General features: G+C 32.2%; 3 protein-coding genes across 6 annotated transcripts; 1 reads left to right on the forward strand and 2 right to left on the reverse strand.

The window, feature by feature from the left end:
- Positions 1 to 60: 60 nt before the first annotated feature.
- On the reverse strand, positions 61 to 15,463 carry LOC116771423 (kinesin-like protein KIF19). 2 transcript variants are annotated; one of them, XM_032663283.2, is made up of 15 exons: positions 15,340 to 15,463; positions 14,553 to 14,621; positions 13,546 to 13,656; positions 11,558 to 11,743; positions 7,096 to 7,221; positions 5,417 to 5,532; positions 4,660 to 4,833; positions 4,214 to 4,379; positions 3,854 to 3,969; positions 3,444 to 3,716; positions 2,765 to 2,936; positions 2,222 to 2,435; positions 1,375 to 1,504; positions 903 to 1,034; positions 61 to 714 (listed from the first exon to the last, which is right to left on the reverse strand). In XM_032663283.2, exons 1-15 carry the CDS (start codon positions 15,409 to 15,411, stop codon positions 627 to 629), a joined length of 2,145 nt encoding a protein of 714 aa, XP_032519174.1. In that variant the 5' UTR covers positions 15,412 to 15,463; the 3' UTR covers positions 61 to 626. The 2 variants fall into 2 exon arrangements, with proteins under 2 accessions (XP_032519174.1, XP_032519163.1); XM_032663272.2 differs by having other exon boundaries at positions 3,444 to 3,722.
- Positions 15,464 to 16,057: 594 nt separating this feature from the next.
- On the reverse strand, positions 16,058 to 18,324 carry LOC116772609 (uncharacterized). Of its 2 annotated transcripts, none has more exons than XM_061521142.1 (2): positions 18,213 to 18,324; positions 16,058 to 16,843 (listed from the first exon to the last, which is right to left on the reverse strand). In XM_061521142.1, exon 2 carries the CDS (start codon positions 16,841 to 16,843, stop codon positions 16,100 to 16,102), a length of 744 nt encoding a protein of 247 aa, XP_061377126.1. In that variant the 5' UTR covers positions 18,213 to 18,324; the 3' UTR covers positions 16,058 to 16,099. The 2 variants fall into 2 exon arrangements, with proteins under 2 accessions (XP_061377126.1, XP_032520736.2); XM_032664845.2 differs by lacking the exon at positions 18,213 to 18,324 and adding an exon at positions 17,159 to 17,438.
- On the forward strand, positions 16,996 to 20,482 carry LOC116772582 (mitochondrial dicarboxylate carrier). 2 transcript variants are annotated; one of them, XM_032664815.2, is made up of 6 exons: positions 16,996 to 17,150; positions 17,737 to 17,909; positions 18,008 to 18,120; positions 18,200 to 18,339; positions 18,511 to 18,718; positions 18,793 to 20,482. In XM_032664815.2, the coding sequence occupies exons 2-6, from the start codon at positions 17,738 to 17,740 to the stop codon at positions 19,039 to 19,041; spliced, it is 882 nt and encodes a 293-aa protein (XP_032520706.1). In that variant the 5' UTR covers positions 16,996 to 17,150; position 17,737; the 3' UTR covers positions 19,042 to 20,482. The 2 variants fall into 2 exon arrangements, with proteins under 2 accessions (XP_032520706.1, XP_032520714.1); XM_032664823.2 differs by lacking the exon at positions 16,996 to 17,150 and adding an exon at positions 17,492 to 17,589.
- The last annotated feature ends 131 nt before the right edge of the window (positions 20,483 to 20,613 follow it).

A 20,613-nucleotide genomic window follows, 5' to 3' on the forward strand; every position in this document is an offset into this window, starting at 1 on the left:
AAATAAGTACAACAGGTCCGTAAGATGACGACCGAGGAGTTTGTATAAAAAAACATCTAGTCGTAAGCTTAAAACAAATATAATGTTTGTTTGCTCCAAGCGAAAATCAAAAACACAAGGCTTTTAAAATTATGTTATTTTATTTACAAATTCAAACAACTTACATAAAAACATGTTCGTTATTAATATATTACATTTAAAGCAGAAAATTACTTTATTAAAGGCAAGTATATATAACTATACATTGGAACATGTAGGCTTTATCCCGAGAGAATGAGATCCATTTTTATAGAAATTCGTTCATTCGTTCATTTTAAAACAGAAGTCCTATTGTTCCTATTTTTTTTTTACAATTTTAAATTTAGAACTTTGTATTATTCTAACATTATTGCACTCAAAGAAGAGTTACACAGATATCGGTGTACATAAAATCTTATTTTTAGATTGTTATTATTGTACGGTTACGATTACAACATATAGGAAACCTTGTATTTTTTCTTACGATTCCGACACTAAACTACACAGATCATGATCCACTCAGACACAGATCTCCATCCCTCCACAGTACGCGCTCCAGCGCTCCTAATATCTCAAAATGCTTGGATCCTCGAGTGACTGAGAACGCTTCAAGCGGCCCTGTCGCTGGCGCGCGGCGCGGTGATGACGAGACTGTCATCGCTCGAGTAACGCTTCAGGGTTGTGGCACTCGCTTGACTGAAGTTAAAAATAATCAATCGCAACAATAAAATATTTTTCTGATATAGAAATTATTATTTTTTTTGTGGCCGAAAAGTTTTTTTTTATTTGGATTCAGTCCTACTTTTTAATTTTTTTCGATTTTTTTTATTGGCCAAAAAGATTTTTTAAATTTGGAACGTAGTCCTTGAATTGTATCCCTTTACCTATACCGGGTGCGCGGTCGAGGAGTGGGCGCGAGCTGTGGCAGACGGTCCAAGGCAAATGTTCCCCCCGAGCCCGAGCTCGAGCCTCTACCCGAGCCGCTCGAGCTCTCCGACCAAGTCAATTCTGACATGCTGGCGAAACATAAATACAAATCATGACACAGACAACACTGAACTGAATGCAATCGTTCAGTAAAAAGCGAACACTCTTCCCTAGTAAACTACAATACTTTCATTTGTACCCATATCTGAATACAAATTAGATTAAGTTAGTAAAAAATTACGTCAACATTCTAAATAGAGGTGACACGTAATAAAGATTTGTGACAATTGAATCAAATCTGTGTACAGTGTGACACACATGTTTAATTTGCGCATCATGAACAGTGATTATGAAGGGGAATGTTATCAGCGGCGCTAGTTCAGCGTGTTTCGCAAGCAGAGCCTCGCGCCTGGTTTCTGTTTACGTTACCTGGTGGATATCGGCGGTAAACGGTACGGCGAGTAGTACTCGTTGGTCTCCGTGTAGGTGGAGGCGTGTATCTCTTGCTGGTACAGTTCGTAGAGCTGCGCCAGATCCGCCTGCGCCCCTGCGCCGTACTCTATCAAAACATTACCTTATACTCTACGTATATTATATATGATGGTACGCGGGTCTCAAACGATCACGTGACGTGGATTTGGATCTCATTTCGTGTATATGATATCATTCAGAGACGAGTGTTATTGATAAGTAAATTAGTTTATTTGCTTGCGTCATATATTGAGATACGCTTGAAAAGTCACCTGTTTACGTTTTGTCAACTTTTAAGTGTGAGTAAGGCGCACTTTATATGTTTTTCGACATCAATTTCTTGATTAACGATTAGACTGACTTGAAATTTTTATAAGAATTTGTGGTTTTTGTCTGCTACAGAATACAGAAACTCTCTGAACTTGTTAGCCAAGATGGATAATTTTTTTTTGTTGTGAAATGAGCCTCCACTTATTAAATTATTGTATCAAGAGAACCTAATGAGAGGAAATAAAAAATGTATAAAGAAAATGTAAAATTAAAAAAAGAGGATGGTTAACTCATTACAGACGAACGAAGTGAGTTAGCAACAAGAAGAAGGAAGAAGTTAGTAAAAGGGAAAACAGTTTTTCCTTATCTCTCTTCCTCTTTTTTGGATCTTCACCAAATCTAATATATTATATGAAAATAATAACTTAAATGTTACGGAGAGCACATTTTACAGAAAGTCATTGTTACTTTTTACCCATGTAGATGACATGGAATACGGAATCTCTATAGTGGTTGTTTAAAACCCATCGCCTACCCTCCAGCGCCCGTCTCTGCCTGGTAATAATTTCATCAGTGAGCCTCCTCTGCGCGTCTCGCCGCTGCAGCGCTAGATCCCTCCGCCTCAGTTCGTGTGATCTCGCTGCACGTTCTCCCTGCAGCGCTAACTTGTCAGCCTCCAGTTCATGAACTCGACAAACCAAAGCTAATACTTCTCGTTCAGGACCACTTGATATGTGCGCTGGTAGTTCCTGATATATTTGGTTAAATTAAACATTTGATAAGAAAAGTTTTAACTGCTAATATAACAAATATTTGTCGTAGTTGCATAAGTTTAATGATCAGTTTAATGGCCGTTAAGTGTACTTTAAAATTTTCTTTTTTAGACTGTATAGAAATTAAAAATGAAATACCTCAGATTTGATGCCTAAAATCTGTGGTATTTTCTACTTCTTTATCATTAAATAACCACATCCCTTCAGTCTACAGTGTTAATGAATGTCAAGTGCACGCCAATGTCACCGGATTTGCGTCCATGTTCGATGGGTACGTACGTATGAATGGCCAAGTGAGATCTGACCTGTTCGAGCTGGGCTCCTCTCAGCCTGACTTGCTCCAGCTGTCTCTCAACCCTCAGCCTCTCTGTCCTCGCGGCCTCCTGTTCCCTCTCGACAGCCGCGAGTTCAGCCCAGGCCTGTTCCACTGAGACCTCGGCCTCCGCGCGCTCGCTGCCGCTACTGCCCCCACCGCCCCTACGTAATAATCACCACCAGCATTCAATACTTATGCGTAATATCAATTACTAGGGTTTTTTGAAATAAACTTATGCTGCCTCCAACAAGGTCGCGTTAAACTTTTAACGCACCTGGAACCACAATAAAAAGAGAAAGAGCGAGAGAACGAGAAGGAATGCGTGGCGCTGGATCGCATGCGGGCTATCAATTATGACTTGTAGGTAATGTTAATAAAGTTTGTCTTATAGAAACACTAAAAACTCATTAAAAATCAATTTCTACTCCTTCCTGTTTTCACTCCAACATTACGGAGTGTCATCTCTTCCGCGCGAGGGACTTCGCTCAGAATATTTTTTTTGTACCACTTGTCCTGGAGAACTAGTTTAGGGTTGTCAGTTAACTATATTAAGAATGAATCAACATAATTCTGTGACATCTGCACGACTATGTGGAGTCAATATATAAGTCATCTAAAGAAAGCAACAATAAGCAATAATAAGAAATATATATATATATATATATTACCTATAACTTTGCTGTGTGCTCATTCTGGAGCCGGTGAAGTTGATAGGTTTGTATAGCCTGTTAAAGCGAGCCTCCCAGTGAGAGATGGCCGCGTGCTGCCTCTCGGCGTCCAGGGCGAGCCCCAGCAGGTGGCTGTCCAGCTCCATCAGCCGGCGCCGCAGCCTCATCTGTTGTTTGAAAGTAGACACGATCGCCTCCCTCAGACTCTTCAGATGCGCTGAGTTCTCTTCGGACTCTTCTTTCGATATCGTCTCGTCTATTATTGGTTCCTCTCTGCTTCTAATAATAAGAGGAATATTTACGTATGCGTCAAATATAAGTATGAATGTAATATATGAAGAGAATTTTTATTTAATTCAATTTGTTTGTATCTGAAGAAAATATCTTAATGTATTTTTATTGTTATTCACTTTGTACGGTCGTCTCTCATCTTGGTCTTGAGGCGAGCTATCTCCTCTCGTAGTTCACTGATGACTGTACGGTATTGAGATAAATGCATCGGAGTTTCAATGAACTCACGTTCCACCTGAAAATTTATGTCATTTACCTCTGTATTTACGTCCAGAAATCGTCATAAATTCCTATTTATTTCCACAGATACTATTTCGTAACTATCATAAAATATCAAATGCAGGCACGTGCAATCGACTTTTATATATATATATATATATATTAACAAATGCACGATGCAAAATGTCATTAATATCCAAGTGAAATGTATTTGGTTCTGTAGATATAAACAGTGAATGTCGTCACGCCGTCCGTATAACCTTGTTGGTGATGGCGGACGCTCTCTGCGCGTAATGTAGCGTCGAGCGCGTGGTGTCTCTGTGGCCGGCCGCCGGGGACACGTGAGCCACCATGGCGGTGCGACACCTGCCGCCCAGAACCTCGCGCAGGAGGCGGGTCAACTTGGAGTCACGGTAGTTCACATACCTTATGAACAACCAGTGTATCAAGATCCGTGTGTCAAAATCTTGGGTATAAACGATTCAAATGACACAGAAGTCAATGCTATGCGTGAATCGTCTTTATAACGGAGCGCGGCAACAGATATGTAACTATATCGTGGGCAATTATTACTATTATAATAAAAATTCGTAAACATTTTTATTTGATTAATAAAACATCATGAAGTATTAATAAATTGAGCTTCAAATAAGAGCTGTCTCTAGACCAAGTCAAGTAATATATATGTATGTACAATATCAATTACCTCGCGCCACCTGACAGCGCCATGATGCAATTACCAAGAGCGAGTAACGAGCGGTTGATATGAGCGCCCTCCAGTCTCCGAGCCCTCGCCCCCGCCCGTTCAGAACCAGCAAGGTCGATGAGGAACAAGCGACCTCGCTGGACACCCTTTGTAACTGTCTTGCTCACAGATACACTGCGATTAATGGCACATATTACTATGCTGAGATATATGATAGTTTTTATATTTATTTCGTGTAAGGTAGTCTTAATTTTCATATGATATGGTGTTAGTGCTATCTGGTAGAAGCAAAAATGTTGTTTCTTTTGTTAAGTCACGACTGAAAATATAGTCCGTAACTTACAAATTTTCGATAACGTTTTTAGAAAGTTATACATTCCGAACAATTCTTATAATAACAACATCTTAAATATTATGTACCTATACCTAACTCGAATATGATCAAATGATTTTAAGAAAGACAAAAATTGTTTTCTTCGAAAATTAAAGACAGAGAGACTTTTCTAACTTAATTTTAATTATATTACACACAACCGCATCTTGCTTTGCATTGATAACGAAACTAAATGTCATTGAATGTCGATCACCGTCTCTGATACAAACATAGTTAACAAAGACGAGTGCATTCTGAACAAATGGAAAGACGTACTGAACCCTCGGATATAAAAAAATTATAAATGATTTTATACAAAACTTTTTAATAAATTAAATATAATAAGTAACCCTGGTTTTTTAATATGTTAAAAGTTTTATGTACCTAAGTAACGCGTGACCTCTGGACGAGTGTTGATTCGCATACGTAGACTCGGCAGTCCGCGAGCGATCCCCTTTAGCTAGGAGCTCGGCTACATGAGTCGCATTTTCGGCACGGATCTGAGAAGGACATCCGTGTCTATGAATTTATAACATGTACCACCTGTGGCATATTAATATCCTAATAATTACATACATTTATATCTAAATACATTTTTAACAATTTCTAGAAGTCAGAATTGCTAAAGCAGAAAAGATAGATCATCTTTCGAAAAACTGTGTAAGTTTAAGAAAAAATAATTACGCTTACACAGGAAAAATATTTTAAACGATATATAAAAAAAAACTTGCGCCGGAAAATAATTAAATTTTCTAACTTATTTTTTTTTTGTCAACAGATAATAAACTTCAACCTGTAATGTTTTGTGTCAAACCGGATATATTAATGGTATCTATGATTTCCGCGCGTACATATTTCAACGGATCTAAGTTTTTCGGATATTACTCGTTCTTTTCATTATTTTAACGTGATGTCTACATGATCCAGTCATTTCGGCTCCCTTACAACAACCTTTACAGAAGCCGTCGGGACAATGTAGATATAAAACAATAAAAAAGCATAGTATCCGAGGAACTTAGCTCAATTTAAAGCCTACATATTTTAAAACACCACGAGTTACAAGCAACCGACTTATAAAGATGCTTAATATTTTAAGTCCCTGCGAACGACTGAATCAAATCATGTTACGTGGTTGACTGTAATAATTGTTATATTTCGCCATATAAATTAATTTCACTTTTAAATTACCATATTACTTATAAGCGTATAAAATATTTAGATCAGGGTCAATTAAATAATATTGTTAATATAAATAATCATAATATTAACTGTAATCATGTTAGTAACGTTTACAGTTTACTGAATATTAAAATCGTGACACGTACTATAAGTACTAGTTTACATTGACAAACTAAAAACGGGCAGTTTTAACGTTTTCCAATCATATTCACACCGACGATAAGTAACTCGGAATATAGATAGATGAATGGAAAGTCCAAAAACTATACTATATACTGATGGATTAAATATTATCTGCATATATGAACTCTTTATAAGTCAACTCGTAACGCTAATAATAAAACCTCATCCAGTTGTATGCACAGTGCATATTTTACATATTTAAGCGCACAGGTTTAAAATTGCCCGATAAGTGGCCGGAGCCAATGAATTTAAAATAAGTCCTATAATTTATTATGCGTCAACACCCTTTTGATCTTTCGATAATAGCAGTGACCTTTGTGATGTCTCACATGTGTCTTTGATACATTTTACGTTTATAGTACGTACATTGAACATAAAACAATTTTCAAATCATTCGTAAGGGTTATAATTTCCGTGTATTTTTCTTAATAAAATAACTTCTATGTATACTAAGAAAGTAGGTACAAAGAAACAATTTCGATTAATGATGCCTCGGTAGTTTATGAATATTTGCAAATGAAAAATATTTGTATATACAAAATAAAAACGTAATTACCAATAGTGTATCAAATCAAAAACGCTAATTTCTCTTTTTTACACGGCTTTGACGTTATTGAATGAAAATATATATAAGTATGAGAAAGACTCAGGTGAGATACGCTTGTATAGTGTAGTATAATTGTTGCTTAAAATGACCATACCTCACTCAAACCAGCCACAATCGAGGGACCGCTGCTGCCCTCGTCTCGAAGTTCCAAGAAACCAGCTCCAGGGTTCAAAAGATCACGAATATTTTCATTGTAAATTTCAATATAGGACATCTTCACCTAAAATTCAATAAATTATATTAATCCATTCCTTTAGTTAAGCTTAAATTTATTTCTTAAGAATATTTTCTTTTTAATTAATTATTTCTAATTATTGCTATAATCTTTTAAAGTTTTTTTTTTATAAGTTATTGATATTGATCGGCCATCTTCGCTTCTTCCTTCCTCATTTCATTCCCCTTAGTATAAGTTAGCGTAAACCTAGACACCTTATGTTACGAAGTTTTTCAATCATACTTTTACGTAAAGAACAGTTGTAACCGTAAATTAATTAAAGATAATTAAATTAATATTTGCAAAAAAATAATCAAACTATTTGGGCCTTTGCTGTAATATGCATAAATCTTTATATAATGTTCCTGAATATTATTTTTTTTGTTTGCCACCTTTTTAATTTAAGGAATGAAAGTAATCGACTAAGTGAACTCAGGTTAGTAGGTACACGATATAAAATTTACATGATTTACCTATGAAAATAATATAAGGCCCTGCAAACACGTACATGTGTCATTTGAAATTACAGGAAACCTGCCTTCAAATTCGTGTTTACCTTAGACACGTTGAATATATAAATCGATAAATGTGTATTGAGTATTCATATAATAAGAATTTGTTGGCTAACGTCCAATGACTAATGATCTTCTGAATATTAATAAAACGCTTTCCAATTTATTAAAGCGGTTCTATATTCCTCGTTCAAAAAAAATATAACGGACCAAATAATACGATATATGTTAAAGAAGTCCAGGAAGTAGACTTTCTATTTCTATGATGCCTACTTCTATTTTACGAATAATCAACCACAAATGAGACTCAGGCAAAACTAGTTTATAATGTCTAGTTCTTAATTATCGGATCTCTGTTAAATTACTTTTTAATAACTTATTGATGTTTACAGGCAGGAAATAATATAGGGACGTTCAAAGTACCTAAAATGGCGCAATAAAAATCGTCACAGATTATGAAAAGATTTTAATTTCATATTTTACCAGTTAGTCAGTTAGTTCAGGTATTTAAGGAATTAGCATGGTCGTTTAACGAGAAAACGCGACAAGCATTTTCACATCAACATAAGTTGTTTAATACAAATTGCAGTAGTTGTTCTTTTGAATAAATATAAATGTGCACCTAAAATAAAAAATATTTGTTTATGATAATTAAAAAATGTTTCTGAACTTATTGTGATTGGTGCGATGACTTATAGCAGGGAAACGTTACGTCGAGATATATAAAGGCGCCAACCAGTCAAGTGATATCAGATTGAGATATGCAAAACTTACGCTAGCCGCATTCACTTCCAGACCTGCATTTCCTTCTCATTTTATAATCTGTAGTTGTATTAAATATAAATATTTAATGTATATCACACGATTTCTTGTGATGAAATTTAAAATGTTGAAGCTATGCAGTGTTCTAATGATTTGTTGGTTGTTAGGAACATTAAAAATTAAACGAACTAAATAAGTCCTTATAACAAATTTTGACAACATAGCTTAATATATATAAGGCAAGTTTTAGAACGTATTTTCATAACAGCGGCAAACCTCAAACGTCATTATTTTTTTAGTATGATTCCTCATAACTAAATACTAATATACATTAATGCGAATGTATTGTATTGATAGATAAAATTTGGTAGGCTTACTTTAAGTTTGTATCCTCACCCTACACACGAAACGCTGCATTTGCAGTGAGCTGATGCAAACTCGTGATTAGCATACTGACTGTTCATGGCAGACTAGTGGCGCCATCATAAGACAATTATAAAACAGATTTACGATACATTTATATACATGTCCTACGTCATATACATATGTATATACATAAAGGCATATATAATATATATGTATTATGAAACGTGCAAAAATTTTTGAACATCAATAATGATTTTTTTAGTAAACGATATCAAACCAATACTTGATATTAAATGTCAAAAATTTTGTATTCCATGTGTTGTGTTGAAACGGAACATGCTTTAAAATACTGAGCTGTGATGTTCGTGTTAAATACTAATGGCATGTTTCGTGTGAAGAAAATGACCATGAATATTTAACTTCACCGCTGACTCCAGTTAGCCTTCATGACGTCACAAGATTTAACTGTATCAAGGCGGCTTCGTCTACCCATGCCTGAAAACACGCGATTGACCCACATTACAGGGAGATAGCCTTATCACATTACTCTAGTATGACGTACCTTTGTACATAATGCGAAAAGTTTTGTTTGTTTAAACAATTATGATATTTCGTGTAATATATTAGAAGTGCGTGCGATTGTGTAGGGGAAATCCAGTAGACACCTTGAAGGTATGACAATGACACTAAAAGTGAAAATATTTCTGAGTTTACACTTCGTATTTTGTATGGAAGACTTTAACTTTTAATAGCAATAAATCTAAATATTTATAAACATTCATTCTTATAACATAAGTGTGTAATTAAATAATTGTTTTGTTAAGAATCAAAGAAAGTTTAGGGGACTAGTTAAATTAACGCTTGACGTTGTTTTTATATCAAAACCTCAAACATTTTTTATATTGGTACAAGAAAGGGTTAAAATATTGACTTACAACAAAAAAAATATGCGTCGAATTGTTTATTTATTATTTGTTATATTTGACACGGGATTGTTATATTGTTTATCCGACGTAGAATAATTTTATGTCGAATTAAAATATCTTACAAACAAGTATTTAGTGTTTTATTTAGTGCAATGAAATTATAATAATTTTAAATTTAGGAGATAAAATAGTACTTAAATTATAATAAATAATAAATAAAATACAATTTAAACTATAGACAAATATTTAAATATTCTCTTTATAAAGGCAGACTTTTGTATTTTTTTGATAGCATTCTACAACAAAAATATTAACATTGGTGGTATAACGGAATCTTTGTATTTTGATTAATTGCTGTTCATGGAATTTTTAAGTGTCTGTGAATTGTTATTTCAATTTCCCCAAACCTAAAAGTCAACACGCAATGTAGCATTGACCTTGGCTGTCAAAGCGGACACAACATTACCAGACAATTGACATCTGACATATTTTCCGAAGTTCAATGTCTTTATTGCCACAAATAAATATTATATTAAATCCAAATAAATATTAACCTTAATGAAAATAAAGCAACCAGCGATGGAATAATACAAATATATGTTTCTAATATTAAACTTATTTAACATTTAAAACGCAAATTAATTTACCTATATTATATCCTCTATTATAATGCGGTCGGGGATTAAAACAAGGTTTGCATAATATGTAATTTTTCTAAGTATTTTCCTGTAAATTTATTCATAATACTATTTTAACAAATTACATAATAATTTAATTTGAAATTCAGCCGTCGACTCAATGATAAGAACCTACTTATGTAACAGTTATTTGATCACTGACGTTTGTTAAATTATTAAGGTAAACTTCATTGTAGACGTGCTATAATGGTACATAGTATAATAACATATTCTTAGTGTGATAAAGTCTATTTATAAATTTTATTTCGATATATAAACGACGAATCACGAAGAGGACAGTACTAATACAATTGAGTGACGCACGGAAGGTCTAATTAGATCTCAAAGCATAAATAGGGATCTTCCTCATAAAGTCTATATATATAATACTCGTTATTTTTATCGATATTTTAATGATTATTACTGATATTTTTGATCGTTTTGTAAATCATCTGGATAAGATCTGGTGAAATAAAATCAGGTGTGCATAGACATTGAATAAAAACAGATCGGAAACCGTTTGATTTTTTAACCGTTATTTGCCTAATAAAAAAAAACATTCCCTATAATAGTACATCGATTATTGGATTAAGGTAAATATAGAAGATACATAGTTAAGGATACAATAAGATGTGTCAATAGCAGTGGCACCGATTAGAACGACCTTGTCTTTAATGAAAACAAGTAAAAATCTTACACACACTATAATATAATGTAATTTTCTCTATTTTCCTAATTTTTAACCAATGAGTATGTTTAATTTTCTTTCTAAATTATGGGCTGAAAACCTGACTAACTCTTAACAGAGCTCCCTTATACTTGTTTTTTATATAAAATTAGACAAACTAATTTTATTACTTTATGAACCAACTATAATTACTTATCGACAAAAAAAGTTTCTAATCCATCGTGAAAGTGATAATAATTAAGTTTATTTTTCTCTACATTCCCGAATGTTTACACATGTGACATTTTGATCAAATATTTAAGCATTACCATAGCAACGATAGCGATAAAATACAATGTACATAGATTAGCCTTAACTTATATAAACAATTTGTTAGCAAGGTCACACGGACCATTAATAACTAATTCATACCTCAAAGGAGTTTGGCTCGTCGCTTTCACCGATTGATGTGAAAAGATGGTTGAGGGCTCGAGACATGAGGCCAGTCATGGTGTGTGTTTTGCCAGCCCCCGTGGCGCCGTAAGCAAATATAGCACCCGCTATACCGTTCAGGGTGTCACCAACGAGCGGCGCGCAAACTGCCTCGTACACCTCTTCCTGAGTGACAGTCATTTTAATTACGACACACAATGCTTCATGAGCTAATTCAAAGTGTGTTTTAACTCTTTAGATACAAAAAAATATTATATGAAAATATTTAATTACAAGGGAAACAATAATAAAAAAATTATTTCTTAAATTGAACCTTAATTGATAACTACTTGCATCATCAAAACGCTTAAAACTTTAATAGAAAATATTTTTTATGGATTCCATTGCTTTACTATACTGTTTTTAGCAATACTTACCTTTTATCTTAAAATCCTTATTATTATTATTACCAAAGTTGTAATTTCGAAATATTTTATTTAAATAACTTTCTTATTTATGAGCTCATTTAAAATTTAAGGAACATTTTAAATTTTCCTATGGCTTTTGCATTCGTGTGGTTGCAACTTGCGACAAAAAAGGAGCGTTTACGGACAAAGGTTAGCTAGGTACATACATTTCTTACTAAGTCCGGCAATCAGAGACATGTGCAAGGAGCGTAAACGGGGACGGTGGAGGAAACGCTCAAGATTTATGAGTGCGATTTGTTTAAGTGAAGTGTAATGTTACTTTAAAATGCTATACGCTAGGGAATTCCTTCATATCAATGTATGTTTAAGGATACAACCATATTCCAATAGAATATATATGTACAGTATTTCGAAAATTTATTTCGTCTTGTAAGGCGTATTTACTCTTTAAGTGGTTCTACATTTTGGATAAATTTCAAGAACCTTTTTAAATATCGATCATGTTTATGTACACCTGTCGTAGGTGGTAGATAGAGTGTGCGACGCTAGTAAGGTATGTACAACTTTTTTAAACCCAGCATACCCACACCAATAAAAAAACAACGGTCACTCACAATATACAGGCGGTAAACACTAAAGTACATACTTATTTGTAATTTAAGGGGAACATTTTTATTTTAGTGGGTATTTTTACTTTATGATAGGTATTTTACCTTTAGGTAGGTATAATTACCTGTCTCCTAGAACTGTGTAATATTAATTCGACGTAAACTTTGTGTTCATAAATCTCAAAACCAATATTAAATGTTCGACTTGACTTTTTCCGGCATATATTCATCAATAAAATAATAAACAGAATTATTGCCATAAAGTTGAAACATATAAATACATAATTACTTTACACACGCAAACCGATTTACACGACAGGATTCGTTTTAATATTGCGTTCTGTATCTCGTTGCAATACATTTTAATCTTTTTTAATTCGTGACGTTTGCTTCCTTTCATTTCTATAAATATTTCTTTCTTAGAAAAGGTGTCTTGAGAAAAGTGAAGATTAAGTAGACCTTACTTTTTTTGTGAAAAAATATGTCAAAATTATTTTAAAATCTGAAATAATGTTAATGTAAAATATATTTATCCGAAATGTCATATAGATATCACATAAACGTTTTAAACTTTTGATACTGGTAACGTTATAGAAGGAATAAATACTTCACTTTTTGTATTATCATAAAATCAATAATGATGTTCAAAATATTTTGTCCACCTAACAACCTTTATATTCAATATTCAATATTAGGTATTATCAAGTTAAAAAGGTTATTAACCTACGAACTTGTAAGTACATAGTTATTGCGATAGTAATTCAAACTCAAGCTAAATTAGCCTCACATTTCAATATTATAATATATAATATTCTTTTATTAAAAATCTTATTGTGTTTTATTCGGTTACAAAATTTTAAGTGAAATGTTTAAGAAGTCGCTGACTAAATACACGGTCTACTTTTAATGCTGACATAAGATTTGATAAGTTAATATATACTGTTGTTCATACTTGAGTGCTTTCCTCAGCGAAAACACGGTCGTAGATGTAATGTTTGTCATTGACACGTCGTTGGCGAAGAACGTCTTTACGCATGTCAGCTTCCTCTTCCAGGACCAACATCTGCCATGTAATAAATACCTCATTAATAAGGAAAAGTAATTATTGTTTAGGAAGAAATAGTCAATCGAATTAAAAAGACAATAAAAAATATTTTAAAACATATCTAATATATAAACCATAAAATTAACTAGAAGGTATTTTTTTAAGTTAATTGCATTGTTACTACGGCTAAGGCCTTTATGTATTATTCATTTTCCTCGTTATTCCTGTTTGGTCAAAAGTTATTTTAAGTCTTAACTGACTTTAAAAATGAATGTACAAAATCAAATAGTTTTTGTTTGACAGATCGTTATAGTATTTTAAAGGACTTAAATGTCCTGCATTCTACACGACACTGGCAGAATACACTGTGCCCGTCGTCTTATGCACGGATTGAGGCCATATTTAAAATGAACAAACAATTACCAAAGAATTAAGTGCCTATTATGTTTGTGGGCATAAATGAATGTCTCGATTCCTTGTCTTATCATTGCAATGACATAAAAATACACAAGAAATATCGTATGTTCATATTAATTTTTATAAAAATTACGTAATCTTAGTTATTATTTCAGAAAGTCAGAAAGATTAATCCATAAAAGCGCGATAAAACATAAGAAATGTTTGTTTAATAGGCAATATTTGTTAATGTCGCTAACACAAAAATACACTTTAGAATAATATTTCTCTTTAATTACATAATTGCGGCAGTTTCCGGGATAAACAATATAATTTATCTATAAATATAATGTTGTTCTGAATATTGAATATTGAATACTGAATTTACAAGTTAATGCTGTAGTTCCATCTTTACCTTTCTAATGATTTTGCGGTAAATATTAACATTCACATAAGTGTCCATTAATATTCACTTACCTCGCGTTTACATTATAAGTAGAATAGATAAAAGCGGTCACCTTATCACTGACCACGTGGACAATCCGGGGACCTTCATCAGCACGAAGGGGCCGCACACGCACAGCGACCTGATACACACATACATCATACATGGCTGCATTATTTTATAAAGATAATTACATCTGCTCATATAGATCTTAGTTAATTAATGCTAGCTTAATAGAATACCGTTTTATCGGTTGAAGAAGGTCAAGATCAACAGCATTTATCGCTGTATCTAATCTAAGGCTAGTAAGATTTATCTTTTGCAGTCGCCATTTTAGTCTTGGAATTATTTTCAAACGACTATTTTGCGCCTGAATTTGTTGGCAGCTTTTTTGTAGGTATGTTTATAAAGACCAAGATTACATTTCATTATTCCTTAATAATAAAAATATGAAAACTAGGTGCACTCATTTACAAACTTTCACGTTATGTATATTGGTGTTGGGAATAGCAAAATTTTAATATGATTTTATAAAACTTAAACTGTACGAAATTTTCATAACTAGCTATACTTTTATCGTATGGATCTTATCAAAAAGGCTTTTTTTATTTTACACGGCGATACTTACAGTAAACATAACTATCATTATACATATATGTGATCATGTAAAAATGAAAGCCTATAAAGCTAAATAAAATTTTAGTTATCGGTACCTGCTACTTAACAAATGAATATAGCGTAAGTTACACGTAGGTACATTTTTTAACCCACCAACCTATGCGATAAAAAGATTTTGAAATTTCCGGTCAATTAGTTGTAGCTTAAAATGTGTATAAATTAAAAATACAAAAAATACTGACCATTAACTTTTCTTCACTAACAGAGCGTCCGCTGCCGTGAAACTTGTCTGAACCGGAGCTACTCTGCGTCATCCTTTTTAAAATTAAGAAACACAACGATATTTGAAAAAGCAATACTATATATATTTTCTTAATAAAGTCCTATTGAACCAAAGTTTTAATGAAAATTAATATTTAATGTACAAAAACAATGATAGCTTAAGTAATCATTCGTCATAAGTTTGTTTAACACGTGCGTCCTTCGCACTCTGCTCCACATGGACTAAAAGCTGGTCAAAATACAGCCTTCACTGTGAGTGGTCGCTGGGGCAACAGCTAATCACCACAAATAAAACTTTCATACTCCATCACCCCACGTTTATTTAAATGTATGATCCGCTGCATATGTAAATTCCTCAAATATGAATAAATGAATACAAAAAATGTCACAAGTCCACTTCTTTTTTATTTCATTCATAAGTGTCATGAACTGTTTCAAAGTCAATTTAAAAGCATTTTGAAGTTTGTAGCGTATTGCTAAGAATTGATTTGGGTATAATTGCACAACATAATAAAAATTATAGTCTATAATAGACAGAAGCCAGTTTTTTTTAATGAAATTTCTATAAGCAAATATATTTTAATAAGATTTCTTAGAACCTAGGTATTATTACTTTACTTTTTAATGTATTTATTATATTATTATCTTTGAAGATATGAGGAAAAATGAAAATCAGTCTTTATTATATAAATTTATTATACAAAACAAACAAATTATTTATCAAACTGTTCCCGGTGCTAGCAGCTTAACCCCTCGATCAAATAATTTAAAAAGATACTGTGATGATTTCTGATCAAAAATATGTAAATTAACACTCTGAAATTTTCTATAAAGGTATCTTATAGTTAAACGGCCTGAGACATCAGAGCTCAGACCTGAAGGCAAACTCTCTACTTCAACTAAAATATGTGATTTATGTGAAAGCAAGTTGGCTAGCACATTGGTAACATTGTCACAATGAGAAACATTACAATGGAATAGTAAAAATGAATTGTTATAACTATGAAGTAAGTCTATAACATCTTTGCAAAAACTATTTATATCCTTCAATGTAAGTTCTAAATCAAATAGATGAGAAACACCATCAAATATAACATTTACTGTACCATTTTTATCATACATAGCCTTAATTTGTTCCTTAATTTTACACATAAATTCCAAACTAGAATCTTTATCCTCAAACATATTAGATACCAATTCATTTCCTAAATCATAAAAATTAATTATTTTAGAATCTACAGACTTTTGTAAATTATAATTCATTTTTAAACCAACATTGTGATAGTGCACAAGGGAGTTGTGTGTTGATATGAGAAGAGTAGCATTTTTATTTCTTATACAGTGTCCTAAAACGCAACTTGTTATAAAAGAACTATCGCCGCCATTTATTTCTTTTATTACTAAAACTTTGTTTGACTGTAAAACTTTATCTAATTCAAGGCTGGTAAGGATATCGGCAGTCATCTGAAATAGAAAATTTACATACTATTAATTTAATTAAACAAGATGATTTTTCAAAATATTGTTAGTCTTGTAATCTCAAAGGTTATTTTGTCATTAATGGAAGATACGATAAGAAGTAAGCTTTAGGTAAAACGAAATAATGAAGTAGTGAGAGATAAATTTGCAGAGCAAGAGCCCCGAATTAGTTTACGTCAGACTCTACCAATACAACGGTAGATTACAAGTCATTTAAGCATTAGATTTTTTTTATGATTACTGAATTAGTTATCAAAAATATTCCACTATAGAAACTTTCAAATAATATCAGGTAAGTACCTCTTTTACAAGTAACAATGATAGTTCAATTCTAAGACTTGAATTATGAATAACACTAAACCGCAGACACTAAACAGCAACTCGATTATAACCTCATAATATTAAGCACTTGTTTGTTTGACGTCGGCTAGGTAAAATACAATGACAGCTTATACAAAAAACCGAATTCTTTATTTTACTTTAATTATAAGTCCGTCACAATATACTTAGGAAGTAAACAAACTTGTGCCGAAAAAAACAGTCGGTTGGATTATTAAAGCCAGACAGAACAACCCTTGTTATAAAATTTCATTAACTTTTTAAATGTCAATGTCAATCAAATTCTAACGTTGCCAAATGAGATTGAAAGAAAGAGACTGTTCTGAGGGACAAATGAATAATGATACAGAAAAATATGTATTACTGCTCATAACGATGTGTTAATGAATAGAGTAATGCTTTAGTTATAATTATGCATTACTAGAATAGTTACATAACGCCCAAGTTCAAATATTCACTCAGTCGGAGTCTGACCCTCCAATATGATAGATTGTGCAGGAAGTTTTAATAAAACGTAACTAAAAGAGAGATACTTTTAGAATGGCTGACGGAAAACAAGTTAGAGTTTCACAATGGTACTTCGGTGGGTTAGCCTCAGCTGGGGCTGCTTGTATCACTCATCCCTTGGATCTACTCAAAGTCCAAATGCAAACACAAAAAGGAAAAAACATATCTATGTTCCAGCTTACGCAAATAGTTCTAAAAAACCAAGGTAATTTTTTTTTTATAATGTGTAATAAATATTTTGAGTCAGAAATTTGTCTCTTGTTACTTTTACTCTACACTTTGTACAAAAACCTTTCTGTGTAGGAATAATGGGACTGTATAATGGAATATCAGCCTCACTTCTCCGACAATTGACTTATTCAACAGCAAGATTTGGTATTTATGAGGTATCCAAGCAACATCTGGCACCAAAAGATGTAAGCAGTAGGACTAATTATGTACTCGTATAATTTATACATGAATAATTTTTTTATAATTATGTATATACATTTTAAGGGATCTGCAATACCTTTCTATATGTCTGCCTTCTTGGCTGGTTTGGGTGGTTTTGCTGGAGGCTTTGTTGGCAATCCAGCTGATTTGGTCAATGTGAGAATGCAAAATGATGTCAAGCTACCACCCGAGCAAAGAAGAAAGTAAGTTTTAGTCATATAATATGAAAAATCTCATATTTAGTAATTTATTATAAAATAATTAAAATTCAATGACATTTGTTTTTCTGTTATGAAAAAAATCTATCATTGATTATTGCATACATTATATAAGATCTTAAACATATATATACTCATAAACATTTTTTGTTGTAGCTATAAAAATGCGATCCATGGATTGTATCGTGTAGCAGCACAGGAAGGTATATTACGACTGTGGGCTGGAGCATCTATGACATGTAGCAGAGCCGCCCTTATGACTATTGGACAGCTTTCTTTCTATGATCAAATCAAGTCCATATTGCTGGCTTCACCTTACTTCGGTGATAATGTCATCACTCATGTTACTTCTAGTTTATCAGCTGTGAGTGACAATTTTGTAAAAGAAATCCTCTTTTATAAATATTGAGGTTTAATACATTTATTTTTTTATTTAAGGGTGCAATAGCAACGACATTAACACAGCCAGTGGATGTGTTGAAGACGAGAGCAATGAATGCAAAACCAGGTGAGGTTAAGAGTATAATAGCACTTATTCAGAATACTGGAAAGGAGGGACCATTGGCATTTTTCAAGGGTTACATTCCGGCGTTTGTCAGACTCGCACCGCACACTATATTAACATTTGTATTTCTTGAACAACTAAGGATGAACTTTGGTGTTATAAAAATTAATATTACAAACTAATATGATATACAAAGGTTGATGTGTTCAATATATTTTTGAGTAATAGTTATAATGATAGACAATTGAACTAATAGAATTGTAATGGTGTGACTATAAACAAGTAATACGGTGTTTATTAGAATGGCTTTCAAATAGAATTTTTAGATTGTTTGATGTTGATGTTTAACATTGCATTTAGATTTTCATTATATGTTAATATTTATTGTTGTGATAAATTATTTGGTTACACTTAATATTGCTTCATATTATTAAGAGAGTTTTTTTTTTTTATGTTTTAAGTTATCAATGTGATTCCATATAATGGAATGGATATGTTACCTCTGTACAAGAAAAGTTTACTTTTTGAAATCTTCTATTTTAGTTTATCATACTGTGTGTTACTTTAAAAATATTTTATTGCACATGTGATGTTATTACAGTGTGTAATAGCAAGGACTACATTTTTGTTTGTCTTTATTTCTTAACGTATGGTCTATCGTATAGACGAAGTAAATGTTTGCACAATTTTATTTTTCGTAATGCTTTTTTTAAAGTCAATATTAAAAATGTTGATTTGCATTACATATTATTTTTATCAGTTTTTTGGGTACTTCGATGAAAATGTTAAACATTTTAATTTCACGTGTGCCAAACAATGTGTGCAAAGTAACTAACATGGTTTTAATTTTAAGGTATTGAATTATAGGCCGGGTCCACACTATAATTGCAGTTACAGTTTGTTTTCGACCCAGGCGATAGATTAGATAAGATTTCAAGTGAATAAATATCTTTAGAGAGAACGAAATTTCAATAACACGGCCATTTCAGTAATCAATATTTATTTTCGTCCAACGTATATTTAACTGTAACCGTGTTTATAATGTGGGCGGTTGGTTTTAAAATTAACTGTCATTTAGCCAAGTTATATTTTTTGACATAAGTTTTTTAAAATGAAACATTCAATCGACATTCCTCCATCTTATACACGTACTTCGGTACACTTGCCAAAAAAAAGTACAATTTTTATTTTAACAAAATGTATTTTCTACGACTCAAATGTCAGCTGACACTTGTCCTATTTAGAAGTATATTGCTTCACTATAACTTTTATAACGATTTTGAAATGTAAGACAAAATCTTGTACTAAATAAATACATATAATGTTTAAAGAAAATATAATATAAATATGAATGAAACTGTAACTTCCAAATTTATATGTTATATTTTATATTGTAATAACCGAAATGGAATCTGTAAAAATAATAGATTATACTATCAGCGGGGTACCGACCTAATATTATTAGCTGTTTTGATGTAAACTAATAAATACTCCACTGATAGTTTCAAATTTTACGACTAGTTTTACTAGTCAGTGTTCCTTGGAATATTTTTATTTTAATGTCTCAAAGACATTTTATTTAATGTTATTTGTAGCTGTTGTAATAAAGGGTTAAAAAATATATATATCTTGTTGATTTTAATATCATTCTTTATAAAATATGTATTGAGTACATCAGGTTTTGCGGTGCGCATATCTAAAAGCTAATTCAGGAGAATTACCTTTCATTGATAATAATTAATTTGTTGTCCCGT

Source organism: Danaus plexippus, chromosome 8 (genome assembly GCF_018135715.1).
Source record: "Danaus plexippus chromosome 8, MEX_DaPlex, whole genome shotgun sequence".
NCBI lineage: Eukaryota > Metazoa > Arthropoda > Insecta > Lepidoptera > Nymphalidae > Danaus > Danaus plexippus.

Coding starts and splice junctions, on each gene's coding strand:
- LOC116772582 (XM_032664815.2), top strand. CDS start 17,738: ATGGCTGACGGAAAACAAGTTAGAGTTTCACAATGGTACTTCGGTGGG. Junction 17,910..18,007: donor AATAGTTCTAAAAAACCAAG/GTAATTTTTTTT, acceptor CTTTCTGTGTAG/GAATAATGGGACTGTATAAT. Junction 18,340..18,510: donor CCACCCGAGCAAAGAAGAAA/GTAAGTTTTAGT, acceptor TTTTTGTTGTAG/CTATAAAAATGCGATCCATG.
- LOC116772609 (XM_061521142.1), bottom strand. CDS start 16,843: ATGACTGCCGATATCCTTACCAGCCTTGAATTAGATAAAGTTTTACAG.
- LOC116771423 (XM_032663272.2), bottom strand. CDS start 15,411: ATGACGCAGAGTAGCTCCGGTTCAGACAAGTTTCACGGCAGCGGACGC. Junction 11,744..13,545: donor TCGCTGAGGAAAGCACTCAA/GTATGAACAACA, acceptor ACTGTCACTCAG/GAAGAGGTGTACGAGGCAGT. Junction 3,970..4,213: donor CGTCCGCCATCACCAACAAG/GTTATACGGACG, acceptor ATAAATTTTCAG/GTGGAACGTGAGTTCATTGA.